The following is a 24,263-nucleotide window of genomic DNA, read 5'->3' as shown; positions in this document are numbered from 1 at the left end:
ACTGCCCTGCCTTCTGCTGAGACCTCAAACCCTGCCTCCTGCTGAAACCCCTTTGCTACTGACGCACTGATGCCAACGCTGCAGGTGAGACTGGGACCGCCTGCAGCTGGATGTGGTTTGCAAGCCATGAAATGCCCAGATCTGGTACAGGTGCTACAACTCTCGTGACAGACAAGGCTCAGACCCCACAGAGGTGGGTTGGACCCTCTCAATCCTTAGCTGCCTTGACACTAACGATGAGGCAACAGACAGGGTTGCCCAGGCTGGCCCCCTCAGTGCCAAGGTTGATCACTTGTAGCAGTCATGAAAACTGCCAGCCGGCTTCCCCAGTGGCAAAGCCTGAGGGGCAGACGCCACATCTGCACAGATGTACAAAGTCGATGGGTAGTGTATTTGTGGAGAAACAGACCTGAGTTTTCCCCCTTTTTCTAAAAGCAGGAGTGCCTTCCGTGGGAAGTTAAAGATGCATCCGTGGGACCCTTCTACAGGAGGAAAGGCACACAACTTGCATGCAACGACCAGTGAGGAATCTCGCCACTCTCCAACCCCGGAAAAATCATTGGTTGCTTTTTTTTCCCTGGTCCTGTATCTGCAGCTAGTTGTGTTGCCAGAGTCACACAGTGTGGCCCCCACAAATATTGTGGGACTGCTGGCGTGAATTTTGCCAAGTGCCACCTTCAAGAGAACGGTGGGGAGCAGAATTGTCATCTCTGTACAATCTTTGTTGGCCTCACAAAAGCCTTCATTGTGTCACCCCACAAGGCGCATGGAAGATCATGTCAGAATATCAGGTGCTACCCAACATATTCATCCAGATGGGAGACGTGCCAGTTCCTTTATGGCCAACGGGTGCCGGATGGTGGAGAATCCCCTCAGGCACTCCCAGTCCCCAGGGGCGTTAAGTGGGCGCTGTGCTGGCACCCACACCATTTCGCAGGGTGTTTGCCTCCACGTCTTGCTGTGCTTTTCAGGAATCAGCCTCAACTCCAGAGTGGATGAGAAACTCGTCAACCTGAGGACACCTGTGACGATGAAATCGGATTCCTTCCATCGTGCCCGACTCTTGGGTGGGTTTATGAGGAGCCAGGCCTTTCCTCGTCTTCCGACATTGCACTGCTTGAGTCCTTCTATGCTCTGGTTGGTGTCAGCTTTGGGGGCCCCGAGCTCTTCAGCCCAGGAGACTTCAGACTTTCCCGAAAGTGAAGGAAAACTCTACTAGGCAGCTTCCTCTCTGCCAATGATTGTACCCCAAATGCTGCCCCAGAGCCAGAGATGCCCATCAGCACGGACAACTCTCTACGGCTTGTGTCAACTTTGGACTCACCATCAATATCCAAAGACCCTGCGCCGGCCTGCTCCTCCTCATGCAACACACCCACGGAACTCACAGTCACAATCCAAGGGCAATTCAGACTACCCCCATCCCGAGCACTGACCGCTTGGACCGAACTCAATGGCAGAAAAGTGGTGCTTCCCGTAGACGGTGGCCCACAGCCACAAAACTGAAGCTCTGCAGAGCTGTGGGAGCCCTTTCCTTCCTGTGGGCCCGTGGAAGGCGGGCTGTGTAGCAGGCATGCCAGACAGCTCAACCCCTTCCACGTGACTGGGCTTGGCACAGCCCTGGGCATCGGGTGGCGAGATGAAGGACCAGAGACGGGAGTTCTCTCAACAGCACGTCTGCCCACAGGTGGCTGAAAAGAGCATAGGCTGTGGGGCGGCTCAGTTTTGGGGGGAAAACATTCACACGGAGGGGAGAAGAAACTCCCCAAGGACACCTGAAGGCCTCGCTGAAGGGGTCGGGGCCCAGGCACCACCACCTGGGAAGCACTGGCACAGAAGCACCATCCCCGGCATGGCCTCATCCACAAGGCCTGCCAAGCCTACAAGGGGCACTAAGGAAGCCCAAGGGGGGGAGCCGTCTAGAGTCGGCAATGAAACAACTGGGGTGCCTACACGTCTTCCCCTTGCCTACCCTGTGCCAGGGCAAGGGTCTGCTGCCCAGTGCCGGAGCACAGTCCATTCGGAACTGTGCCGTGGAAGTGGTGGGCGAGAGAACGTGCACTAAGCTGCGTTTGTGAAAGTGGCACACGTGTAGATAACCATCCCCTCCCCCCCCCCCAGCCACTTCCGCCAGTCTATCAGGCCAGAAATGTTGGGGAACGCTGTGCCGAGACATTCCTGGCAGCCTGGGAAACACCCCCCCCCTGTTTTAACAGGTCTAGTAGGGTTGAGCATCGATGGACAAGCAACAAGCACCAGGCAGCGGCTGTGTCACTTTCTCTTCCCTTCGCTATTCCATGAAATACCCAATTCGGTCATGGCTGCCACCTCTTTTCATGCTGTGGAAAGACACACTCGTCGGGTGCCTTTTGGGCAAAGAATCAGAATATTAATCGTGCCAAGTGAAGCACTTCGAGGCTGACCCAAAAGGGATTCCTTCCAATTTATTATAAAAAGTAAAGTTCTCCGGGGCTCCCTGGAAGCCGAGGGGGCTGGTTCAAACACCCACAGTGATGCCATCCCCGCAAGCTGTGACGCATTCCCTGCAGTGCCCACAGGGAAGGGGGCAGCACCCACTTCCTCAGAGTGCTGAGATTTTTCCTTCCTTCTTCAAGCTGAAGATCTGAAGCTGCCCACCCACGTCTCCTTCCTTCCTTCCTTCCTTCCTTCCTTCCTTCCTTCCTTCCTTCCTTCCTTCCTTCCTTCCTTCCTTCCTTCCTTCCTTCCTTCCTTCCTTCCTTCCTTCCTTCCTTCCTTCCTTCCTTCCTTCCTTCCTTCCTTCCTTCCTTCCTTCCCTCCCTTGAACATGCACTGTTTCTACCGAGACCACCCTTCCCTGCCCCAAAGCTTTGCCAAATGTTGCACTGGAACTGGCTGGCACGGTGGCCTCTTCTCCCGGCTGACCCAAAGACCGCCCAGCCCTCCCTCTCCACCTGGCACAAGGGGGGGGGCGGTAGCTATCCTTCCGGGGCTTTCCAGAAAAAAGCTCAGAGGGAATCCGGCCACACAATGGCCATAGGTAGCAGAGCCGCTCAGGGGCTCCGGCGCGCATCACCCGCTGTTGGAGGATGAGTGGGGGGCGGTGGAGGGAGACTGCTGCTGCGTGGGGGTCCACAGAGAGTGCTCCGAGCCGTGGGAGGGGGCGGGGGGCCTTGGGAGGGGCCGGGGCTTCTGCTGCTGCTGCTGCCAGATGGCTTGGCTGACGAGGCCGGGCAACGCATGCAGGGTGAACCCCAGCGTGTCAATTTTGCCCTCCAGCGCAGTGATGCGCTTCTCCAGGTCTTCGTTGCGCTCCTGCAGTTCGGACACCATGTCGTACATGATGTTCTGGGTCTGCCGAGGAAGGGAAAGAAGGTTACCTGGAGATGGATAGACTACAGCTAGACTACCGCATTGCTTTCTTTGTGGGGCTCCCTTTATGAGCATACAGAAGCTCAGGGGATGGTGGGTGGAAGAGGGGCAGGAGCAGCAGCTGCCTTCCCAAGTGGTGCACAGTCACATCACACATCTCCCGCCAGCCCTCCGCTTCCCCCCAGGGTCCGTCCAACGCCCCGAATGGAGCTGAAATGTCATGATGGCCGAGGGGTCCCTGCCCCACCCTCCCCTGCAGATTTCCTGTAGATTTCGTAGATGGATAGGTCAATCTGTGAAGTTCAGAGCTGGAAGGGACCTCAGAGGTCCTCTAGTCCAACACCAGGAGACCTTCTACCACTCCAGACCAATGGCTGTCCAGGATCTCCTTAAAAGCCCCCCGTGATGGAGCCCCCCACAACGCCTGAAGGCAACTTCCCTTCTGCTGGCGAATTCTTCAACATGAACCAGTTGAAAAGCAAACAAGAAGCCATGAAACACCACTAATGGGCTGAATAGACTGGACAACCCTTTGTCTGCAGCGGCACAGGGGCTCCTGCTTGGGCAGACTAGAAGACCTCCAGGGCCCCTTCCAACTCTGTTATTCTGGGCAGAAGCGGTGGAGTCATGGGCAGGGAATGTCGGGTGGATTCCGTGGGGCCACAAGGAAGACGGGGCTGGAAACGAAGGGATCAGCGACCGACCGAGTCGGCTGCAGGGAAGGGAGTCGTGTCCACGGCTGGGAGCAGCCGTGTGAGACAAGGGAAGGGAGAACAGCGGGCGGAAGAAATTGGGGTTCAAGGGCAAAGTGGGGTCAAAAACTATCAAGATGGCAGCCGCGACGACGGTGGATCAAAATTCCACCAGGGTTTTTTCCCTTCGATGCTGCTGCATACACGACAGGCAGAGAAAGAGGCCAGACTTTCAAAAGTGGCCCTCGGGGGGTGACGGGGATTTAGAAATGCCCCCAAGACCATCATTTCATCAAGGGAGGGGAGGGAAGCAAAGGGGCCCCTGGGACCCACCCAGATCGCTCTTAATAAGGACCCTCTGTGGAAGGGGGGGCACACTAGCCCCCCTCTCTCCATTCGAATCCTTCTCCAGGCCCAAGTCCACCACCAGCCCTCCCGGCAAAGACCCAGGGACTCAAACATGGGAGGATGGGGGAGGCGTCCCCACCGCCAGAACTCAGGGAGGGAGGGAGGGAGGGGGAAAGAAACCCCCTCCTGCCTTTCCGGTTTCCCCACAAACCTTGGATAGATCCACCAGCATGTTGGCTTGGTCACTCAGCTTCCTTTGCTCCATCTTCACGCTTCTCAACCTGGAAGGCAAAATCCAGGCTGACCCTCCTCTTCCTCCTCACCAGAAGAAAACCAGGTGGGGGGAGGGAGGGAGGGAGGGACCGAGGGAGGAGCGGCTTCCCCCTCCCCTGCAGACAAACCCACCCACTCCTCGGGTTCCGAAGCTTCCCTGGGACCCCCCTCCCTCTTCCCTCTGGGGAGCGCAGGGGGGAGGGGCCTTTCTGCTTTCCTTCACTTCTCCGTCATTTCTGCCCCCCTTGGGGTCCTTCCCCTGACCCCCACCCCTCCCAGGCAGCAGAACCTGTGGAGTTTCTACCTAGGCAGCCTAAACCTCTGGGTGGTGCAGGCAGACGACGGGAGGGAAAGGGCTCTGCCACAGAGGATGCCGCCCACGAGGCCACCTTTAAGGGGCAGGATGGCCCACGGCAGCTTTCTCCTCTGGAGGGCAGCCACAGGGGCAGCGGGGTCCTCCGTGGGCCCAGCTGACCATTCAGAAACATTTGGCAAACCGCTCACCCCCTCCTGGATCCCCAGGCCCCTCGGAGCTTCACCCGGGGGGATGGAGCCACGTGGCAGAAAGGGCCGCCCAGCCCTGCCATCCATGCCCCCCTTTGGCCCACAGGCAGAGCCTGGTGCTCCTGGTGAGGTCAAGGTGTGCCAAGGCCAGCCATGGGGCTTCCGTGCCCACTGGAGGAGCCTGGCTGACCAGCAACAGAGGGGCTCCTCTGCCCACTCCTCTGCCCCTCCAGCCAAGCCAGCTGGCCCTGCCCTCCCCCTGGCACCAAAAGGCTTCCCCCGAGAGCAGCCTTTCCTTCACAGCCATGAGGACTGGAAACTTAGCATGAGGGCCTACTCCTTTCCACTTAAAGTCGATCAGAATAGAGCCAGAAGGGACCTTAGAGGTCTTCTACTCCAGCCCCCCGCTCAAGCAGGAGACCCTCTGCCATTCCAGGCAAGTGACTGTCCAGCCTCTTCTTATAAAACCTCCAGGGACGATGGGCCCCCCACAAGGCCTGGAGGGAAACCAGGTGGACTCAAAGGCTGGGGGGGGGGCGCTCACCTCCGACTCTTCCCTCCATAGAAGCAGCAGCTCCCAATTTGGGTGAAGCCCCCTCCCCATTTCTGGACCAGGCCAGGCAGGGTCGGGTTCCCAGCACCTGCCTTGAAGGGGGGGAGGGTCAGATCGTCCCACCCCCCCCTTTAGAGCCCTGGAGTTGACGGGGGGGGGGGAGACAGGGGGGCCCTGATCAATGGGGGGGGGGTGGCAGAGAAGGGGCGGCGAGGTGGGGGGGGCAGGAAGCAGGTAAACAGGAGGACTTACTGATGGATGGCTTGGAGGAACTTACGCTGGTGTTTGCGCACCTTGGCGTGGTCGAGCTTTTTCACCAGCTTGGTGTTTTTGTAGATGAGCCACGTTTCCCTGAGCACGTTGGCCGCGAGTTTTTCACCTGGGGAGGGTGGGGGGCACAGGTGAGAAGGGAAAGCCCCCCCCCCCCGATGGGCAAGGGAAGAGAGTGAAAAGGAGCCTCTTCTTCCCTCGACCCCCACGCTCTTGGTGGGGGGGGGCTCCCTTCCCATGGGATCCCAGGAGGGGCTTGGTGGAGACCCCCCCCTTAAAAGCAGAAGCAGGGAGGGGCAACGGGGGCACCACTCCCCCCAAGAGACAGGCCAAGGGGATCTGCAGGGAGCGGTGGGGGGGGGGTCCGGCTTTTGAGCCTCTGAGGGGCCCCAAGGAAAGGCCAGGCAGGGGGGCACCCATGTTTGCAGCTGAGCCCCCTGTCCCAAAGCCTGGAGGGGACTGAGAAGACCCCGGGGGAGAAAGGGCCTCAAAGGGGAAACCTCACCCGCTTTGTTAGTTGTGTGTCCATCATGAAGTTGTGGACGTGTTTCTCAGCTTTGGTGAGTTCTAGTTTCCGGGCCACCACGGCCACCACCAGCGCTGTGCACCCTGCGCCCTGAAAGGCAACCAAGGGGGAGTGTAGAGTCCCCCTCCCCACAGAGAGAGGCAGGAGGGTGGGGGACTCCAAGCCCAGCCCACCCCTCCCGGCTGAGAAGGCGCTCAGGGGGCCCTCCGAGGCTGCGGCTCTTTTGTTCCAGCTGTGTGGGTTGAGCATTCAAGGATTTCCAAAATTCCTTGCAGGGAAAAATCTAGCCGCTCAGGGACATCAAGCAGAATCCAGCAGAGGGTGGGAGGCGTTTGGGAAGCTCTCTTTGCACAGGGAGTCCTCGACGTACGACCACATTGGAGCCCAGCATTTCGGCTGCTGAGCGAGATTGTAAGTGAATTTGCCCCATTTTACAATCTTTCTTGCCACAGTCATTAAATGAATATCTGCAGTTGTTAAGTTAGTCACACGGTTGTTAAGTGAAACTGGCCTCCCCATTGACTTGGCTTGAGTTTACAAAAGGGGATCATGTGACCCTGGGACACTGCAACCGTCATAAATAGGAGATATATGTATGCATGCATGTTTGTTTGTTTGTTTTTGTAGATTTTCCCGGGTGTAGGCGTGCTGGTCTTGTTGTATTCGGGTCTTTTCCCGTGTAAGATTGAGATTCTCTTGGCAACGTTTCGTTTCTTTTGTGCACGACACAAAAGAAAACACCAGCCTGAAGATGGCAAGTGAGACCTCATCAAAACATTGCCAAGTCTGCATGTAAGGGATGAAAATTTTTAATGTTCTTATTGTCTCAATCTTACACGGGAAAAGACCCAAATACAACAAAACCAGCATATATGTATATATGTGTATATATATGTATATATGTATATATGTATATGTATATATATGTATATGTATATGTATATGTATATATGTATATGTATTTATTTATTTATTTATTTATTTTATTGAACTTATTAGTCGCCCCCTCTCCCCACAGGGACTCGGGGCGACATACAGAGCAATAATCAAGATAGCACCATATATCGTGCAGAGGAGGTAAAAATAAGTCCATAAATAAGCATATATATATGTATATATATGTAACACAAATACATAACACAAATATATATATATACAAACATAAAATCAGAGTTTTGAAAAACACCTGATAAACAAACTTTGGCTGTACAGATGAGGATGATAATCTTATTTCTCTCTCTCACACACACACACAGACTTTTTAAAAATCGCCCCATCTGGAAAGCCTGGGTTGGCCTAGATGACCTCTCAGGGACCCACCCAGCCCAGGACCTTCCGAGGGGAGCCTTACCATAATCCCGGTGAGCAGGCAGACCCCTTTCCCGCAGTAGGTGTGGGGGACCATGTCCCCGTAGCCGATGGAGAGGAAGGTGATGGAGATGAGCCACATAGCGCCCAGGAAGTTGCTGGTCACGTCCTGCTTGTCGTGGTACCTATGTGGGGGAGGGGCAAAGGGGGAGGGGTCACACCTCTTCTGCCCCCCACCCCCAGCAAACAGGACCCCACGGAGGGCCTCCCCAGGGTGGAACTGCCCCTGCCTGCTGTAGGCCACCCCCTGGGTGCCCTCAACCTATGATCTGGGCACGTTGGCCGGGCGTCATGGGTCCTGGAGTCCAACCCAGACGTTCAAGTAACAGAGTAAGAGAGTTGGAGGGGCCCTTGGAGGTCTTCTAGTCCAACCCCCTGCTCAGGTGGGCGGAGCATTTCAGACAAGCGTCTGTTCGGCCTCTTCTTAAAAGCCTCCAGTATTGGCGCACCCACAACTTCTGGTGGCAAGCAGTTCCTCTGATGATTGTCCTCCCTGTCAAGAAATTTCTCCTTAGTCCTAGGTCGCTTCTCTCCTTGCCTAGTTTCCATCCGTTGCTTCTTGTCCAGCCTTCTGGTTCCTTGGAGAACAGCTTGGCCCCCTCTTCTTCTTTGGGGTAGCCCCTCAAGATTGCAATCATGGCACCCCGAATCCTTCTCTTCACTAGGCACCCCAATCCCAGCCACTGTTTTCCGTAGGTTTTAGCCTCCAGCCACCCCCTAATCGTCCCGGTTGCTCTTCTCTGCACTCTCTCTGGAGCAGGGGTGTCAAACTCCATTCCACTGGGGGCCACACCAGAGTTGTGTTTGAGCTTTGGGCGGGGGGCAGGGTGGGCGTGGCCAACTCATCACTCATGTCGAGGGGGCTCCTACCTCTCGCAGACGCGCACCGTCCAGGCGGCGATGATCCAGGAGGAGATGCTGAAGACCAGCAGGACGGTGCCGGGGCATATGGTCATGAGGGTCTTCATGACGAAGCGGGTGTTGAAGTTGATCTTGTTCAGGGCGCCGATGCTGCGCGAAGAGGCGTCAGTGAAGAGCTTGCTGTGCAGGAGCATCACCCGCCCGATCAGGTAGAGGCGCAGGAACATGGGGATGGAGAGGGTGATGTCCACGTCTGTGCTGGCCTCCGAGGTGGCGTAGCTGAAGGCCAGGCGGGTGGTCCAGGTGAAGACGTACTGGCCGGGGATGGGGTGGATGGCGCAGACCAGCAGCTCCAGGGCGATGGAAAAGATGCGCTCGTAGGTCATGGCGATGCGCCAGTCGTCTGCCCCGTTGTCCACCATGAAGAGCTGGGCGGGGCACAGAGGGCGGTCAGCGGGGGCAGAGGGGCTTTCGCTCTGGCTTCAGCCGCCTCTGAAGCTCACCAAGCGAGGGGCCCTCTTGGAAAGGGGCGCTTGGCGTTCAGAGGTGGGGAGATTTGGAAAGCAGAAAGGAGCCATTCCCGGCCAAGCAGACCAGGCCCAGAGGGGGGCAGGCGGGGGGGGGGGGGGCAGGCCGAGGCAGGACAAAAGCCCGACCAAATTGTCCTCTGCTGCCCCCAGGAAACCCAACGAGAGAAGCTCAAACCTGGTTTGTTTTAAGAGGCGACAACGCGGCTTCTTCTGCTTACGCCGTCCGGAAATTCACCCGCAGCAGCCTCTCCCCCCCCCAGAGCCTCTCCCCCCCCCAACACACAAGGCGCTTCTGTGCCTGCCTGGCACCCACCCAGGGCAAGGAGGGCCAGGGGCAGCCCTGCCGGACCCTCCGCCTCTTCCTGGACCAGCCTCCCACCATCCCGTCCCCCCCTCCACCCCATAGCTGAGCCGACCCAGGAGCACAGCCCTCTGCCCCTCCCTGGGACCGGCTGCTGCTGGCAAAGGCTCCCTCCTCCTCCTCCCTGCCAGGTCAGGGGGCGCAAGGGCATTGGTGGGTGGGTGGGCTGCCCCTTGATGCCTCACCTGGATCTCCCGGGCATGGTACATGACGATGAGGCCCAGCAGGATGGCGGTGGAGAGGCTGATGAGGCATTTCAGGGCAAAGGAGTAGGAAGAATCCTGGAAGGAGGGAAAGAGAGAGAGAAAGAGACGGAGGGAGGGAGGGAGGCAAGAGCCACACAGTCTCCCTATCCTGTGGGTGGGACCCCACACGTTGTGGGGAGGGGGGGAAGGAGTGATGGGAAGGGGCTGAAGCCAAGGCAATATCCTGGCAGTCAGAGGCGGGGTGAGTTGAGCGAGGAGCCTGATGGAGGGAGGAAAGAGGGAGGGAGGGAGGGAGGGAGGGAGGAGCCTGAGGGAGGGAGGGAGGGAGGGGGGGGAAGGAAGGAAGATGGAGGAGCCTGATGGAGGGAGGAAAGAGGGAGGGAGGGAGGGAGGGGAAGGAAGGAAGATGGAGGAGCCTGAGGGAGGGAGGAAAGAGGGAGGGAGGGAGGGAGGGAGGGAGGAGCCTGAGGGAGGGAGGGAGGGAGGGGAAGGAAGGAAGATGGAGGAGCCTGATGGAGGGAGGAAAGAGGGAGGGAGGGAGGGAGGGAGGGAGGGAGGAGCCTGAGGGAGGGAGGGAGGGAGGGAGGGAGGGAGGGAGGGAGGGGAAGGAAGGAAGATGGAGGAGCCTGAGGGAGGGAGGAAAGAGGGAGGGAGGGAGGGAGGAGCCTGAGGGAGGGAGGGAGGGAGGGAGGGAGGGGAAGGAAGGAAGATGGAGGAGCCTGATGGAGGGAGGAAAGAGGGAGGGAGGGAGGAAAAGAGGGAGGGAAGAGGGAGGAGCCTGAGGGAGGGAGGGAGAGGAGGCCATGGGTCTGAAGGAGGATGGCTGGGGACCTACAGAAGGGGGCCGATGAATCCCTCACGCAGGGAAAAGCCCCCTTCAGTGAGGGATGGAAGGGCAGAGCTTGTGCCAAGGGGCAGGAAGGGATTGGGTGTCAGAGATTGGAGCCCCCAGGCTCAGGGGACCCTGGTGGGTTTTGTCACTGGAGACAGACAAGGGAGTGGCAGAGGCAGGCAGGAATCTGGGGGGAAAGGGGACATGGGGGGGGGACATGTGGGGAGGCCCCTCCCAAGGCTGCCCTTCTGTGTCTCAGCCCCCTCACTGAAGGCCCAGAAGGGCGAGGGGGCTGTGGGGGCTTACCTTGGAGTAGATGCCCCAGGAGAGCTCAGTCTCCGTCACCATCACCACAATGCCGAAGATGCCGAAGATGAGGGCGTAGTCGCTCAGCCGCTTGCGCTTCTCAAAGAGTGCCCGCCGGTGCCCCAGCCGATGGCCCACGTTCTGGTTCCTCTTCTGGCGTTGCTGGCGGCCCCTGGCCCCCTCCTCCGCCTGTCCGTCCAGCTGGGGGTCCGAGCCCTTCCCCCGCTCGCCCTTGGAGACCACCACCTCCAGGTCGGGGTCGGGGAAGGTCTGCAGCGGCTGCGTCTCGGCGTCCAGCTCCCGCAGGTGGCGGGGGGAGATGCCCAAGCGGCCCAGCGGCCCCATGGCCCCCCCGTTGTGCCGGCAGCTGTTCATGGCTATCTCGGTGAAGGGGCTGCACTCGCCAGTGGCCGTTCGCCTGGACCCCGCATGGCTGAGGGGAGGGAAGTTCCCGCTTACCTGGGGAGGGGGAGGCAGGAGGAGGAAGAGCCCGTCACTGCCCCATCTCGGCAGTAAAGGAGACCCTCGCCAAGCATTTCAGGGGAGCACCCCACCAAATACAGGCAGTCCTTGGCTTATGGCCACAAGTGAGCATTTGTGTTGCTAAGTGAGCATTGACCCAATTTAAGACCTTTCTCGCTCCTCGTTATTAAGTGACGTTTTAAACTTAGCAACACGGTTGTTAAGTGAATCTTGTTTCCTCATTGCTTGTCAGGAGGTCGCAAATGTGGAACACATGACAACGCCCTCCCCCCACCCGGGGACTGTGACCTTCATAAATAGGAGTCGGTGGACAAGCAGACACTTGACCCCGGGACGCTGAAACCGCCATAAATGCAAAGCAGTTGCCAAGCACCCAAATTTTGATCATGTGACCACAGGATTCTGCAATGGTCGTAAGTGTGAAAAATGGTCCTAAGTCTCTTTTTCCAGTGACGTTGCAACTTCGGCCACTAAACAGACGGTCGTAAGTCGAACAGTATCCGTACAGGCCATTGGGATCGCTGGTGCCCCAAGAGGCCATGTCCGGTCAGAGCAGGCCCCGTGGCCAGGGGTCTCCCTGCCCCCCCAGTGGTTGGTGCTGCCCCTGCCTTCTGTGCCTGGGATGCCCCCGAGTGCCTGGCTGGAGCCGCCTTCAGGAGGAGGGCCAGGGCCCCCCCGTTGCCTGGGCCCTTGGGGGATGAAGGGGGTACCCCGGGGGAAAACCTGAACCCAGAGCCTCCTGGGAGCAAACAATGGCAGCCGAAGGAGGGTCCTTGGCCTAAGCCCCCTCCCCATCTCACTTGAGTGGGGTTCAGACAGACTCCAGGTGAAGAATGCCCAGGGACCCTCCTCAGGCGAGAGCAGCGGCCCTTAGACCTACACATCGCTTCTCAGGGCTTTGCAGCGGGAGGCGCTCTAAGGAGTTCACACATTCGGCCTTTGGCCCCAACCATCTGGGTCCTCCTCTTACCCACCTCAGAAGGAGGGAAGGCTGAGTCGACCTTGAGCTGCTCGGGATCGAACTGCTGGCAGTGGGCAGACTCAGCCTGCAATGTTGCTTTCTCACCACTGGGAGGGCTGAGGGAAGGAAGGAAGGAAGGAAGGAAGGAAGGAAGGAAGGAAGGAAGGAAGGTAAAGTAATAGCCAAAAACCAACATGGGTTTGTCAAAAACAGATCATGCCAGACTAATCTTATTGCATTCTTTGACAAAGTGACAAAATTAGTGGACCAGAGGAATGCCGTCGATATAGTTTACTTGGACTTCAATAAGGCTTTTGATAATGTAGACCATAACCTACTACTAGATAAAGTAGAAGAATGTGGGTTAGACAGCATCACCACCAGATGGATTCGTAACTGGCTGACCAACCGCACTCAACGTGTAGTCCTCAATGGAACTGCATCTACATGGAGGGAAGTATGCAGTGGAGTATCCCAAGGCTCTGTTTTAGGCCCAGTACTCTTCAACATCTTCATCAATGATTTGGATGAGGGAATAAATGGGAAACTCATCAAATTTGCAGATGACACCAAGCTGTCAGGAATAGCCAACACTCCAGAAGATAGGCTTAAGATACAGAAGGATCTTGACAAACTTGAACATTGGGCACTATCTAATAAAATGAAATTCAATGGTGAAAAGAGTAAGGTTCTACATTTAGGCAACAAAAACGGAATGCACAGGTACAGTATAGGTGGTACCTTGCTCAACAGTAGTAACTGTGAAAAGGATCTTGGAGTCCTAGTGGACAACCATTTAAATATGATGATTAGGGGACTGGGGACTAAAACATATGAAGAACGGTTGCAGGAACTGGGTATGTCTAGTTTAATGAATAGAAGGACTAGGGGAGTTTTTCTTCCGGTGGCACCGTAGGCATTGAAGGACGTTCCTTTGGGAACGCCAGCATCGTGATCGCGTTTAAGCTGCTAGAACAGAGTAAATCAGCTGTCAAGCGGCTTGAAAACTCTCCACTCGGGAAAAGAGGGGGAGAAGAGCAGTCGGGCAAGGGTACAGCTCCCCATAGACCCCCAGGAGCAATTCTGGGGCTCGAAGGGTGAGAGCCCCCCAGCAGCCCAACAAGGCTCCGCATCTCGGGACGCTTCTGTTGCAGCAGAAACAAAACGCCACAACCACCCCTGCAATCAATGTTTTAATCTACAATTGAATAAGAAGCAGGCAGAGCAAAGACAGGAGCGATTATAATTGCAAGTATAAACTTTAACTCTGATGCAGTATCACTTCCTTCTGTGAAGATTGAGGAGAACAAAGGGTAATAAAGATGGCGTCTGCAAGTCAAAGGGTGTGATCAAAGCGAAACTTAAAAGGAAAGTATTTGTTAAGTGTTTGTTAACGTCATTAAAAGACTCAAGAAAACCTAGAGAACAGTGTTGGTGGTGCAGTATTGGAAGAAGGAAGAGTTGCCCACTATCCAAGAATGGACGTTAAAAGTAGTAAACCTAGCAGAGATGGCCAAAATCTCAGCGTATCTGAAGGACCATTCAGATGAGAAGTACAAGCTGGACTGGAGAAGATGGATTGACTATATTCAAAACAAATACCGGACTAAAAAACTTCAGTTAGCTTATGAATGAAGGCATAAGGAATGCTACAATTTATTCAAAGCTAGTTTAATAAAGGGGGAGTTAAAGCACAAGAATAGTAACATGTTAAAATTAGTTAGCTTATGTTAGCGTATGGTTGTTAAATGTTTATACTCTGTATTTTGCTCTGGGAGGTCGGGGGGAGGTCGGGTGGGAAGAGGGAAGGGTAAGGGGGATGATAATTGTAAAACTTATTTAAAAATTTAATTTAAAAAAAGACTCAAGAGCTCAAGATTAAAGAAAACAGTTTTGGTTTACTAATGAGCTATAAGATTTAACAAGTTTGGGGATTAAGTGGACTTTTTGGACTCAATAACTTGGTTGTTGGAAAGTGTGATTTGAATATTCAGAAATGCCTTCAAAACAAATCAGAATAAGTGCCTCTAAGAGTGCTGGAAGTCACCCGGCCCAGCCACCTAAATTGCAGTCTTTATTATCTTTAGCAGATACACAAACAGTGACATTTGAAGCTCTCCAAGGCGCTTTAAAAGCACAAGCCTCGTTTTTGCAAGAAAAAATTACATCTGCCCTTAAAGATGTGTCTGATGAAATGTCTGAAATTAAGGACTTAATTCAAACCCGCAATCAACAAATAAGAGAGGATATAGTGGATGCGTTTAAGGATTTGTTTGCTTTTGTAACATCATTGGACAACAGGGTGGAAGAAATTACTCAGTCTAATGTGAATTTGGAGAATAAAGTTGATGAGATTCAAATCAAGATTGAAAAATCAGAGGCAGAAGTTACAATGATACAATACAGAGCGATGGAATTTGCTTTGAGAATAAGAGGCCTGAAAGAAGATAACCAAGAAAATTTGAAAGAAATCTTTGCAGAAGCTTTCGCTCAGTTAATTGGTGAACCAAAAGCAGAATATGATTGGCAGATTGAAAAAAATTATCGTGTTAATTCATGGATTGCCAGACAGAGACAACTACCAAGAGATATTGTAATCTACTTTGTTACCAGGAAAACAAGGAATGGAATATTACAAGCGACTTACGAAAGCAAACTACAGGTGGCAGGACAGGAGGTGGCAGTACTGAAGGAAATTCCTTTTAAAATATTGAGATCCAGAAAGGATTATGCATTCCTAGTTGATTAACTTAGAAATCGCCAGATACAGTATAGATGGATTGGTGGTGAATTATTTAGAAGAAAGATATCGTCTTAATTCAGTTTGGAAGGCAAAAGATTTTTACAATAATGTACTAAAGGCTGGATATCCACCACCTCCAGGATAAATCCAAAAAAAGAATCAGAAAAATAACAGGATGTGAGATAGTAAAAAAGGTTATCCACTTAGGACTCTATATTACAATTTTAAATGGGAGAATAAGTATAATTATGACCATTATGGCACAAAATATAGATAGAGATGGATAAATGGGAGAACTTACAATAGTTTTTGCTGGGAAGGATAATAGTAGTAAAATGAAAGTCTTGTTTAAGGTTTTTTTACTTTAAATGATATCAAGATTTTTTTTTAAAGGGAAAAAAGATGCAAATATGGAAGAATGGTAGAAAGGTATTGATAATTTTGTCTAATAACGATGGGAATATGGGAAAAGATTTGGGTAAGAAATGAAAAAAATGTATGCAAGATTAAAACTTGATAGAGAGTTTTTGTAAGATGTTTTATAGACGGTCTTTAGATCTTAAATAGTTAGCTTGTATGTATCCCAATTTATAATTTAAATGTTGGAAATGTGATTGTGTTGATGCTATGTATTATTATGTATGGTGCATTTGTAAAGAAGCTAAAGCATTTTGGATAAAAATATGGTGGATTATTTAAAATATTCTCAAAAAGAGGATAAAGTTCACCCTTCAGTTGTTTTTGCTAGGTATAATTACAGACTGTACAATTATAGAGACTAATTTGATTCTGAATTTGATAATGGCGACAAGATTGCTGGAAGAAGGAAGAATTGCTTACTATTCAAGATTGGACGTTAAAAGTAGTTAATTTAGCAGAGACAGCTAAAATTTCAGCATATTGGAAAGACTATTCAGAGGAGAAACACAAGTTGGAATGGAGAAGGTGAATTGACTATATTCAAATAAACATTGGACTAAGGAACTTCAATTAGCTTATGAATGAATAAGGAATGTTATAGTTTATCCAAATTCAGCTTAATAAAAGGGGAGTTAAAGTATAAGAGGGAGGTAAGATGTTATAGTTAGTTAGTTTATGTTAGTGTATGATTGTTAAATGTTTATACCCTGTATTTTGCTCTGGGAAGTTGGGGGGAGGGAGGGGTGGAGGGGTGGCAGGGTTGGGGTGGAGGGAGGGAAGGGGAAATATCTGTAAATTCTACTAAAATTTTTCAATTAAAAAAAAGAAGTACTAGGGAGACATGATAGCATTGTTCCAATATTTCAGGGGTTGCCACAAAGAAGAGGGAGTCCAGCTATTCTTCAAAGCACCTGAGGGCAGAACAAGAAGCAATGGGTGGAAACTAATCAAGGAGAGAAGCAACTTAGAACTGAGGAGAAACTTCCTGACAGTTAGAACAATTAATCAATGGAACAGAAGTTGCCTCCAGAAGTTGTGAATGCCCCAACACTGGAAGTCTTTAAGAAGATGTTGGATAGCCATTTGTCTGAAACGGTATAGGGCTTCCTGCCTAGGCAGGGGGTAGGACTAGAAGACCTCCAAGGTCCCTTCCAACTCTGCTATTGTATTGTAAGGAAGGAAGGGAGGAAATTTAGAGATGATGAGGGAAGGAGGGAGAGAGGGAGGGCAATAGCAATAGCACTTACACTTATATACCACTTCATAGTGCTTTTACAGCCCTCTCTAAGTGGTTTACAAAGTCAGCATGTTGCCTGCAACAATCTGGGTCCTCATTTGACCCACTGTGGAAGGACGTAAGGCTGAGTCCACCTTGAGCTGCTCAGGATCGAACTGCTGGCAGTGAGCAGAGTCAGCCTGCAATGCCCATTCTGACCAGTGGGCCGTCCTGGCTCCTAATGCAGTCAGGTTGCCCAAAGCAGGTTAAGGCTCCCCACAATTGCCCCCCACTGCTCCACCCCCCCTTGTCCCCCTCCAAGAGGGGGCCTTGAAGGCAATGGGGAAGATCAGCTGCCAGAGGAAGAAGCGCAAGATGGAACGGAGGCTAATGCAGGAGGGACCCCCCCCCAAGTCACAGGAGTATAAGGGGGGGGGGAGAAGGACGGTCAGAGAGGGGAGATTTTGCCCCTGCAGCCCCTTCATCAAGGGACCCTCGGCTTCCTTGCCCGGTCTCCCTCCTGGGAAAGGCCCCCACCCTCCACACCTGGCTCTGCTCTGGCCCCTCCCCTCCTTATGCGACTGTGGAAGGGGTGGGACGACACCTGAGACTTCACATATACTTGTCCCCAGTAGATGGGGGAGCAGCAAATAAACCTAAATAATTAGGAAGGAAGGAAGGAAGGAAGGAAGGAAGGAAGGAAGGAAGGAAGGAGAGAGTGAAACTGGGCTGTCAGAAAGGTGGGGAGATATGGGCCTCCGGTCAGGGCAAGGTTCAGCCAGGGACCATGGTCCGTTTGAGGAGGGGTTGGACTAGACCTCCAAGCTCCCCTCCGAGTCTCTTCTTCTGTTATGGCCAGAGGCTGCTCAAGGGTACTGGAATGGGAAGGAAGGCAACTGGGAGGAATGGAAGAGGAGCCCCCCTCCCCCACTGACAGCAAAGAGCCCGCTGGGCCAGCCAGGCCTGGGGGGAGGGCTGCAATGGGGGGGGGGGGCAAAAGGAGGCATCCTCACTCTGAAGAGCCGCAGCAGAAAGGGAGGAAGGGAGGGAAACACTGGGAGCCTGGGAAAGAAGGATGCCCCCCCCCCGTCCAAATGGCCCCCCAACTTCCTACCTTTCCTTCCACAATGCTGGAGCTTGCGGGGGGGGGGACTTGCCTTGCCCCCACCCTCACCCCTCCTGGTTGCTGGTACAGATTTTGAGGAGGGTTTGGGGGGGATTCTTCCATGGGTGATGCCTGGCGCTGATGAAGCAGAAGAAATTGGGGGCAGGGGATAGAAATCCACCCACCCACCCAGGACAAAGGCCTTCCTTGACTTAAAGGAGGGAGGGAAGGTCACAGGACTAGTCGTGGCTGGGGAGGGGGCAGCGCTGATGAGGACAAGGCACCCTCTTTGGGATGGGTGTGTGTGTGTGTGCATCCCCCCCTGCCCATCCCAAGGGCAGCCCTGGGCCCCTCCCTCTTGGCAGCTCACTCTGGCCACCACTGGCCTCACCCGCCTCTCAACTCACGATGGCTGGGAACGCTGGTCATTGTAGTCCACCAGGCAATCACTTCCTCAAATGCGCCAGTGAGGCCTGGAGGCTGCATCTTCTGCAGCCAGAATGCCAGAAACTCCCCTGGCCCAGCGCCCTGGATTTCCTGGAAGCAGCCCCAGGCCGCCCCCCTCCCCCCTCCCCAGATTCCACCACCCTGGAGACCTGGGCGAAGCAGGGCAAAGGGGAGAGGCCAGGAGCCACGCCTGTGCGGGGCAGAGGGTCCGGCTCTCTGGCTGCTCTTCCTTTAGGGTCTGGGGTCTGCTCCAGCATCGGGAGCCCCCTCTCCCCAGCCCAGGCCAACTGGCTTGCTTGTGCCCAGCGCTGGGGAAGGGGCTTTGAAGGCTCCCCAGCCCCAGTGCAAAAGTTTGAGTGGGGCAGGGGATCCTGGAAGCCAGAGAAGAGGGTTCCTGGGTAACCTGAGGGGGAGATGGGCAGACTGATCTCCCTCCCCACTTTTCCACCTCCAAGGGCATCTTGACCTCCCCCTCCCCAACAGCAGCACTCAAGGGAGGCCTGTTCTCTGCCTCAGGGCAGGACTGAGTCCTGGAAGGGAGCCTTGGCTGGCTCAGGCTCACCCAGCAGCACCCCGGAGCTGTGGGCCCCAAGAGGGCATCCAGCTGGTCCAGCAGGGGAGCAGATGGGGACAAGGCATGGGGGGCGGGTGTCAGAAAGCTTTCACACACAGCAGCCGTCAATCATCCGTTGGGGGTGAGAAGGGAAGGTCCCTTCAGACCCACTTTAAGGGGGGGCGCAAAAGCTCCTCGAGCCGCCCGTGGGGCTCTTCTCATCAGCCACCTTGGTCGGGGAGCCTCCTTGGCTAAGGGCAGTCTACCTGGGGGCTCGGCGGCGGCACGCATCTCCAAAGCTTCCCGTCGGCACCGGAGCCCCGTGTCTGGCGCGGCGGTGGCGGCCCGGGGAGGGGAGGGGCTGCCCCCTTCTCCTCCGAGGGCCGGACGACGCAGCCCCGGACCCGCAGCCCCCCCCCCCGCCTCTGCGGCTGCCCCCAGCCCGGCCAAGGGGAGCGCAAGGGGCAGAGCCTGCCCTCCCCCCCTTTGCCGCGAGGGTCCCGTGCCCCTCTCACCTGCTGGGCGGGGCGCCGGGGCGGGCGGGGCTCGGGGGGGCGCCGGGCGGGGGGCCAGCTGGCGGGGGGGCGTCCGAGCGGGAGGGCCCCCCCGCAGAGCGCCTGCAGCGACAGGTAGACCAGGTGGCTGGGCCGGGGGCGGCCGGGGGGCTGCTGGTCCGGCGCGGCGCTGCGGGCGCGGGGAGGCGGCGGCGGCGGCGGGAGGAGGGCGACGGCAGGCGCTCGCCACGGCATCCCCGGCCTCGCTGCGCCCCGCCCGGCCGGCCCGTCGTTCCGGAGGCCCCGCTGGAGTCCGGCCGCTCGGCGGCAGCGCTTCGGATTGACGAGCGGGGCGCCGCCTCCCTCCCTCCCCCCTCCCTCCCGCAACCAGACCCGCGCCCGCCCGCCCCCCGCCCCCCCGGGTGAGCCCCGCCAGGGCCTGAGGAGCCCGGGACTCTTGGGAGTTGGGGCCGGCAGCGATGCGGAGGAGGGAGTCCCGAGACCCCCCGCCTGAGAGCGGCCTCCGTTGCGAGGAAGATCTGTCCCGGAGGGGGGTCTGCAGGGGCAGGAAGGCCTAAAGGACCCCCCCCCCCCTTGACAGCTGTTCTCCTCCCTTGGCCCCAGGGGGCTTTTCCTTCACAGCCATGAAACCCCCCTTCGAAACCCTTTGTAGGACGTTGGGAAAAGGGGGAGAAAGACCCTGGAGACCCTCCCAGCACTCAGGCTTTGCCAACCTGGCTGAGGAGGGGGGGGGGCTCCAGCCAGCCTGAATCTCCCAGTGTTGGCTTTCGGGGGTGGGGTGGGGGAGGGAGTGGAGCTTCCCCCACTCAGAGGCTCTTGGTGCATGGGGCCCCATGGTCTCCCTCCCCCATTTGCTGCTCCCTTGAGGTGGCTCTGTTCAACCCCCCCCCCCTTTTTTCTCTCTGTGTCCCTTGTACGGTCCAGCGCCCAATGGAAGCTGGGAAGGGGGAGGACCCATACTCATGGGGAAACCCCACTGCTCAGCCTTCCCTTGGGGCCGCTCAGAGAGAGGCTGAAACACAGGGCTTCCCCCCTCCCTCCCCTGCTGCTCCTTGGAGACCTCCTCTGCAGGTCTCTCTGGGTGGGAGTGGCGCCCCCCCCCCCCGCCCCATTGTTCCCCTCGGCTCCTTCTTTTTTTTTTATTGAAAAAGTTTTATTCAAACATATTTTCCCCCTTTAAGCCTCCCACCATACAGTATAAATCCCATACAGATACTATACCCCTCCCCTCCCCCCAGCCCCCCCTAAAGAAAGGAAATTCAAATATTATGCCAATTATTTAGAGCTGATTATTAATAATAATAATAATCGGCTCCTTCTTTTGAGGCTGGGGTCCACCTGGGTGGGCAGGTAAGATTGCCCCAAAGCCTCAGCCTGAGGGTCTCTGTCCCACAAACAGAATTCCTCCTTTTGGCTACAACCTCCCCTCCATCCCCCCCCACTCGGCAAAACGTGAAGCAGGAGGCAGGAATTGGAAGCGGATTTCCTATTTCCATATCTACCTAAACCCCCATCTCAATATTTGCATGAATTTCACCAAAGGCAAAGAAGGGGGGCTTAACGTAATTCACAAGGAAGCAGACGGACCCCCAAATTCCAGGTAATGTTCCTGACCAAAAAACACGGCTTCACCTCAAACAAAGGCAACGTCCTGGGCCCAAGCACAGCAAGGCCAGCTAACAAGAGGAAGCAAAACTTCTGGATGCCCCTCTGAGCCCCCAACAGCCCCCCGTTTTCAGTTGTGTCTTTGTTTGAACAATTTCTACCCCCGCCCTGGCATTCTCCAGGCAGAGGCAGCCCCAGGGTCTGGCGTGTGGCTGCCTATCATGCCCACCAGAATCTAGAAAAACTGCACAGCAGCCAAAGGGCAGGCTGGATGGGGTCTTATCAGTGAAAATGCCCTGGGTGCCCACAGGAGCTCCCCCCCCCCCGCCCAGCCCTGTCCCAAGGAGGGGCAGGATTAGTCCTTGGGAGGGAGGGCAAAGGGAGGGAGGGGTCACCCTTTGGGGTCCCTGGGTGACCAGCTGGCCCTTTGTGTTCCTGGAAGGAAAGCAAGCAAGGTTTTCGGGGGCAGAAGAACCAATTCCAGCTGAAAGGTTTTTTTTAAAAAACCACTTTCCAAGAGCAGTTCGAACTGGAACTCGGGACCTGGATGTGCAGGACATGTCCCCTGCTTTGGAGGCTAGATCCTGCCCTGGACGGGGGTGGACTGGATGACCTCTTGATGTCCTCAAGTGCCTTTGTAGCCATTTGTGAAGCAAAGGTGCTCAGGGAGCAACGGTCGGCTTACCTTCTCTCTGGCTCTGGGGGTGGGGGGTGGGAGGCTTACCTGCTCAACTCCAGTCATAGGGGACAGGTCTGGAGGGGATCAGCCTACACCTCTTGGCCCACCGTGGAGAGAGGCCAAGCCGGTCTGTTGCCTTCCTTGGTTCTGGGAGCCATTGGCTCCAGCGTCCACCTGGAAAGAGAGGAGGAGGGGCTGGGAGAGAAGAAAGCACCTGTCAGTCACCAAAACAAAGGGGGCTCAGGATCTGTCTGGAGGAGGAGATCAGGGAAGCGCAGCCCCCTCCCCCCAATTGCTACAAACTGGAATCAGGCACATAGTAGGGATGTTTTTCCAGGCACCGCCTATTACACGGAGAAGAGCCAACAAGGGCAAGCCCCCACCCCCACCCCCCACCCCTTTCCTGGCCAAAATTTGCTGAAAAATAGAACAACAGAATGAAATAATTGGAAGGGATGTATAGAGGTCAAAAGAGACCTGCAGAAGAGAAGCCGGCCTCAGTTCGATGAGAGGAGGCGACTGAAGGGGGCAGAGCAAGTGAGAAGAAGGCTGCAACCTCTGGAAGGAAGGAGAGAAAAGGCCGCAAGAAGGACGGGGAGGAGGAGAGAAGCTGAGCAACGTCCGAGCACCAAAGGGGGCCAGGCATCCACAGAGACTCCGGGGCCTGAGATCTCGGATTGAAAGAGGGTTTCAAACAAGGGGGGGACCCAGATGGCAGCTGAAAAGAAAAGGGTTGAGTCTTATAAAGCCGGCAGCCGAGCGAGGCCCTTTGCAAGAACAGTTGGCACCCAAAATGCTGGAAGCAAACAAGGATCAGCCACTCTACAGGTGGTCCTTGACTTACGACTGCAATTGAGTTCCCAATTTCCCTTGCTAAGCAAGACAGTTAAGTGAGCTTCGCCCCATTTTATGACTGATCTTGCCCCATTGTTAAGTGAATCACTGCCGCCACTAAGTTAGTAACACGGTTATTAAGTGAATCTTGCTTCCCCACTGACTTTTTAATAGATTAACAGACTTGGAGGGGACCTTTCGGGTCATCTAGTCCAACCCCCTGCCCAAGCAGGAGACCCTGCACCATTTCTGACATTTCTTTGTCAGGAGGTTGCAAAAGGGCATCACATGAACACCCCGCCCTCCCCAGGGCACTGCGACCGTCATAAATAGAAGTCGGACAGGGGTGCAAGCAGGAGTGGGGGCCAATCTGAGTTAAGCACTTCAGAGGCTGGCAGAGCGGAATCCTTGGAAAAGGCCTCGGCCACCCAGCCTTCCCACAGAGGTCAGGGCAGCTCTAAAGGAGGAATCTCAGGAACTACCATCCAGTGGGAAATAGGGAAAAGAGTCCCTAGCAAATGGTTTGTGCAAGCTGACCAATTCAATTCAGAATGGGGCTGGAAGGGGCTTTGGAGGTCTTCTAGTCCAACCCTCTACTCAAGCAGGAGATTTCCTTAATTGTCCCAAAGGGGCTTTTTTTCAGGAGGCAAGTGGTCCTTTCTTGCTTTTTTCTTTTGGAAGATTTTTCGCTTCTCCTCCAAGAAGCTTCTTCATCTCTGAGGGGATGGTGGGAAGGATGGATATTTCTTGCAGGCAGCTGGATGTTTTTTTTTTTTTTTTTTTTTTATAAATGTTTATTTATTTTTCTTTAAAAAGACAAGACAACACATAAGATACAAGAGCAGGGAAGTAAAAAAAAAACACATTTTCATCAAGCATGTCGTTTGGTTACAAGTTTTTGTGCGATGGTTTTTACAATTAAGGATGCGTTCACTAATTATCCATTAAATATAGTTAAATATTTCATTGAGCATTGCATGTTCAAGTTACCATAGTATTCTTTCTTTTATGACAACCCTTATTTCTTTATCTCTACAATTATGTACTAGGTAACAATAGGTCTTTATAAAATTGTATCACCATTCTCTCAAAAATAAAAGTGGAGATTAAGTCAAAGAAAAAAAGAAACTCATTACTTCATATAAGACATTTCTATTTTCCATTAATCTTAAAGTTTCCAATCATCCTCAACTCCAAATTTAATTTCCCATTATTATTTGTCAATCCATGTAGTCATTAAATATTTTAATCTATATTCACATCCATTGTTCATTACATCATCATTATTCCATTTTATATTATAAAATAGTCACCAGCCATAATCATACCTAACAGTTTAAATCATCTCACTCTTATATATTAAATACATTATTATTCTTATCTCGTATAAGTAAATGGTCTATTTCATAATAAAGGCTTAATATGTATAGAAAAAGAAAAGAAAAAAAAAGAAAGAAAAAAGAGAGAGATTTTTTCAAAACATTAAGTATAACTTTCTATTATTATTACATATAAGATAGGGTAAAGAAAAAGATTGGGAGTTATACTATCAGGCAGCTAGTCTGATGTGGATCAAGGAATGGATAATGCTAAGAAATGATAGGCTTTTGAATCTAGAAGGTCATGACTTGCTGTTGGGATGGCATGCATACTTATGGTATAAAGGAACTAAAAAACATGGTTACTTTAGAGACCATTCTATAAGAGAGGCTCTGTTATTA

At 53.9% G+C, this 24,263-nt stretch overlaps 1 protein-coding gene across 1 annotated transcript in view; it reads right to left on the bottom strand.

Annotated features, from left to right (window-relative positions):
- Positions 1-2,411: 2,411 nt before the first annotated feature.
- The window catches only part of KCNN1 (potassium calcium-activated channel subfamily N member 1), a 33,981-nt gene continuing 12,129 nt past the window's right edge, over positions 2,412-24,263 (bottom strand). The window contains 10 exon segments of the mRNA XM_081937977.1: positions 2,412-3,333; positions 4,603-4,672; positions 5,974-6,091; positions 6,094-6,100; positions 6,497-6,607; positions 7,869-8,010; positions 8,756-9,174; positions 9,823-9,918; positions 10,982-11,440; positions 21,754-21,903. Of these exon segments, the coding sequence (XP_081794103.1) occupies positions 3,052-3,333; positions 4,603-4,672; positions 5,974-6,091; positions 6,094-6,100; positions 6,497-6,607; positions 7,869-8,010; positions 8,756-9,174; positions 9,823-9,918; positions 10,982-11,440; positions 21,754-21,771 (1,722 nt within the window). The 5' untranslated portion in view covers positions 21,772-21,903 and the 3' untranslated portion in view covers positions 2,412-3,051.

Source organism: Natrix helvetica (assembly GCF_964273705.1).
Source record: "Natrix helvetica genome assembly, chromosome: 1".
Taxonomy (NCBI): Eukaryota; Metazoa; Chordata; class Lepidosauria; order Squamata; family Natricidae; genus Natrix; species Natrix helvetica.
This window is presented reverse-complemented; position numbering and strand designations above follow the sequence as displayed.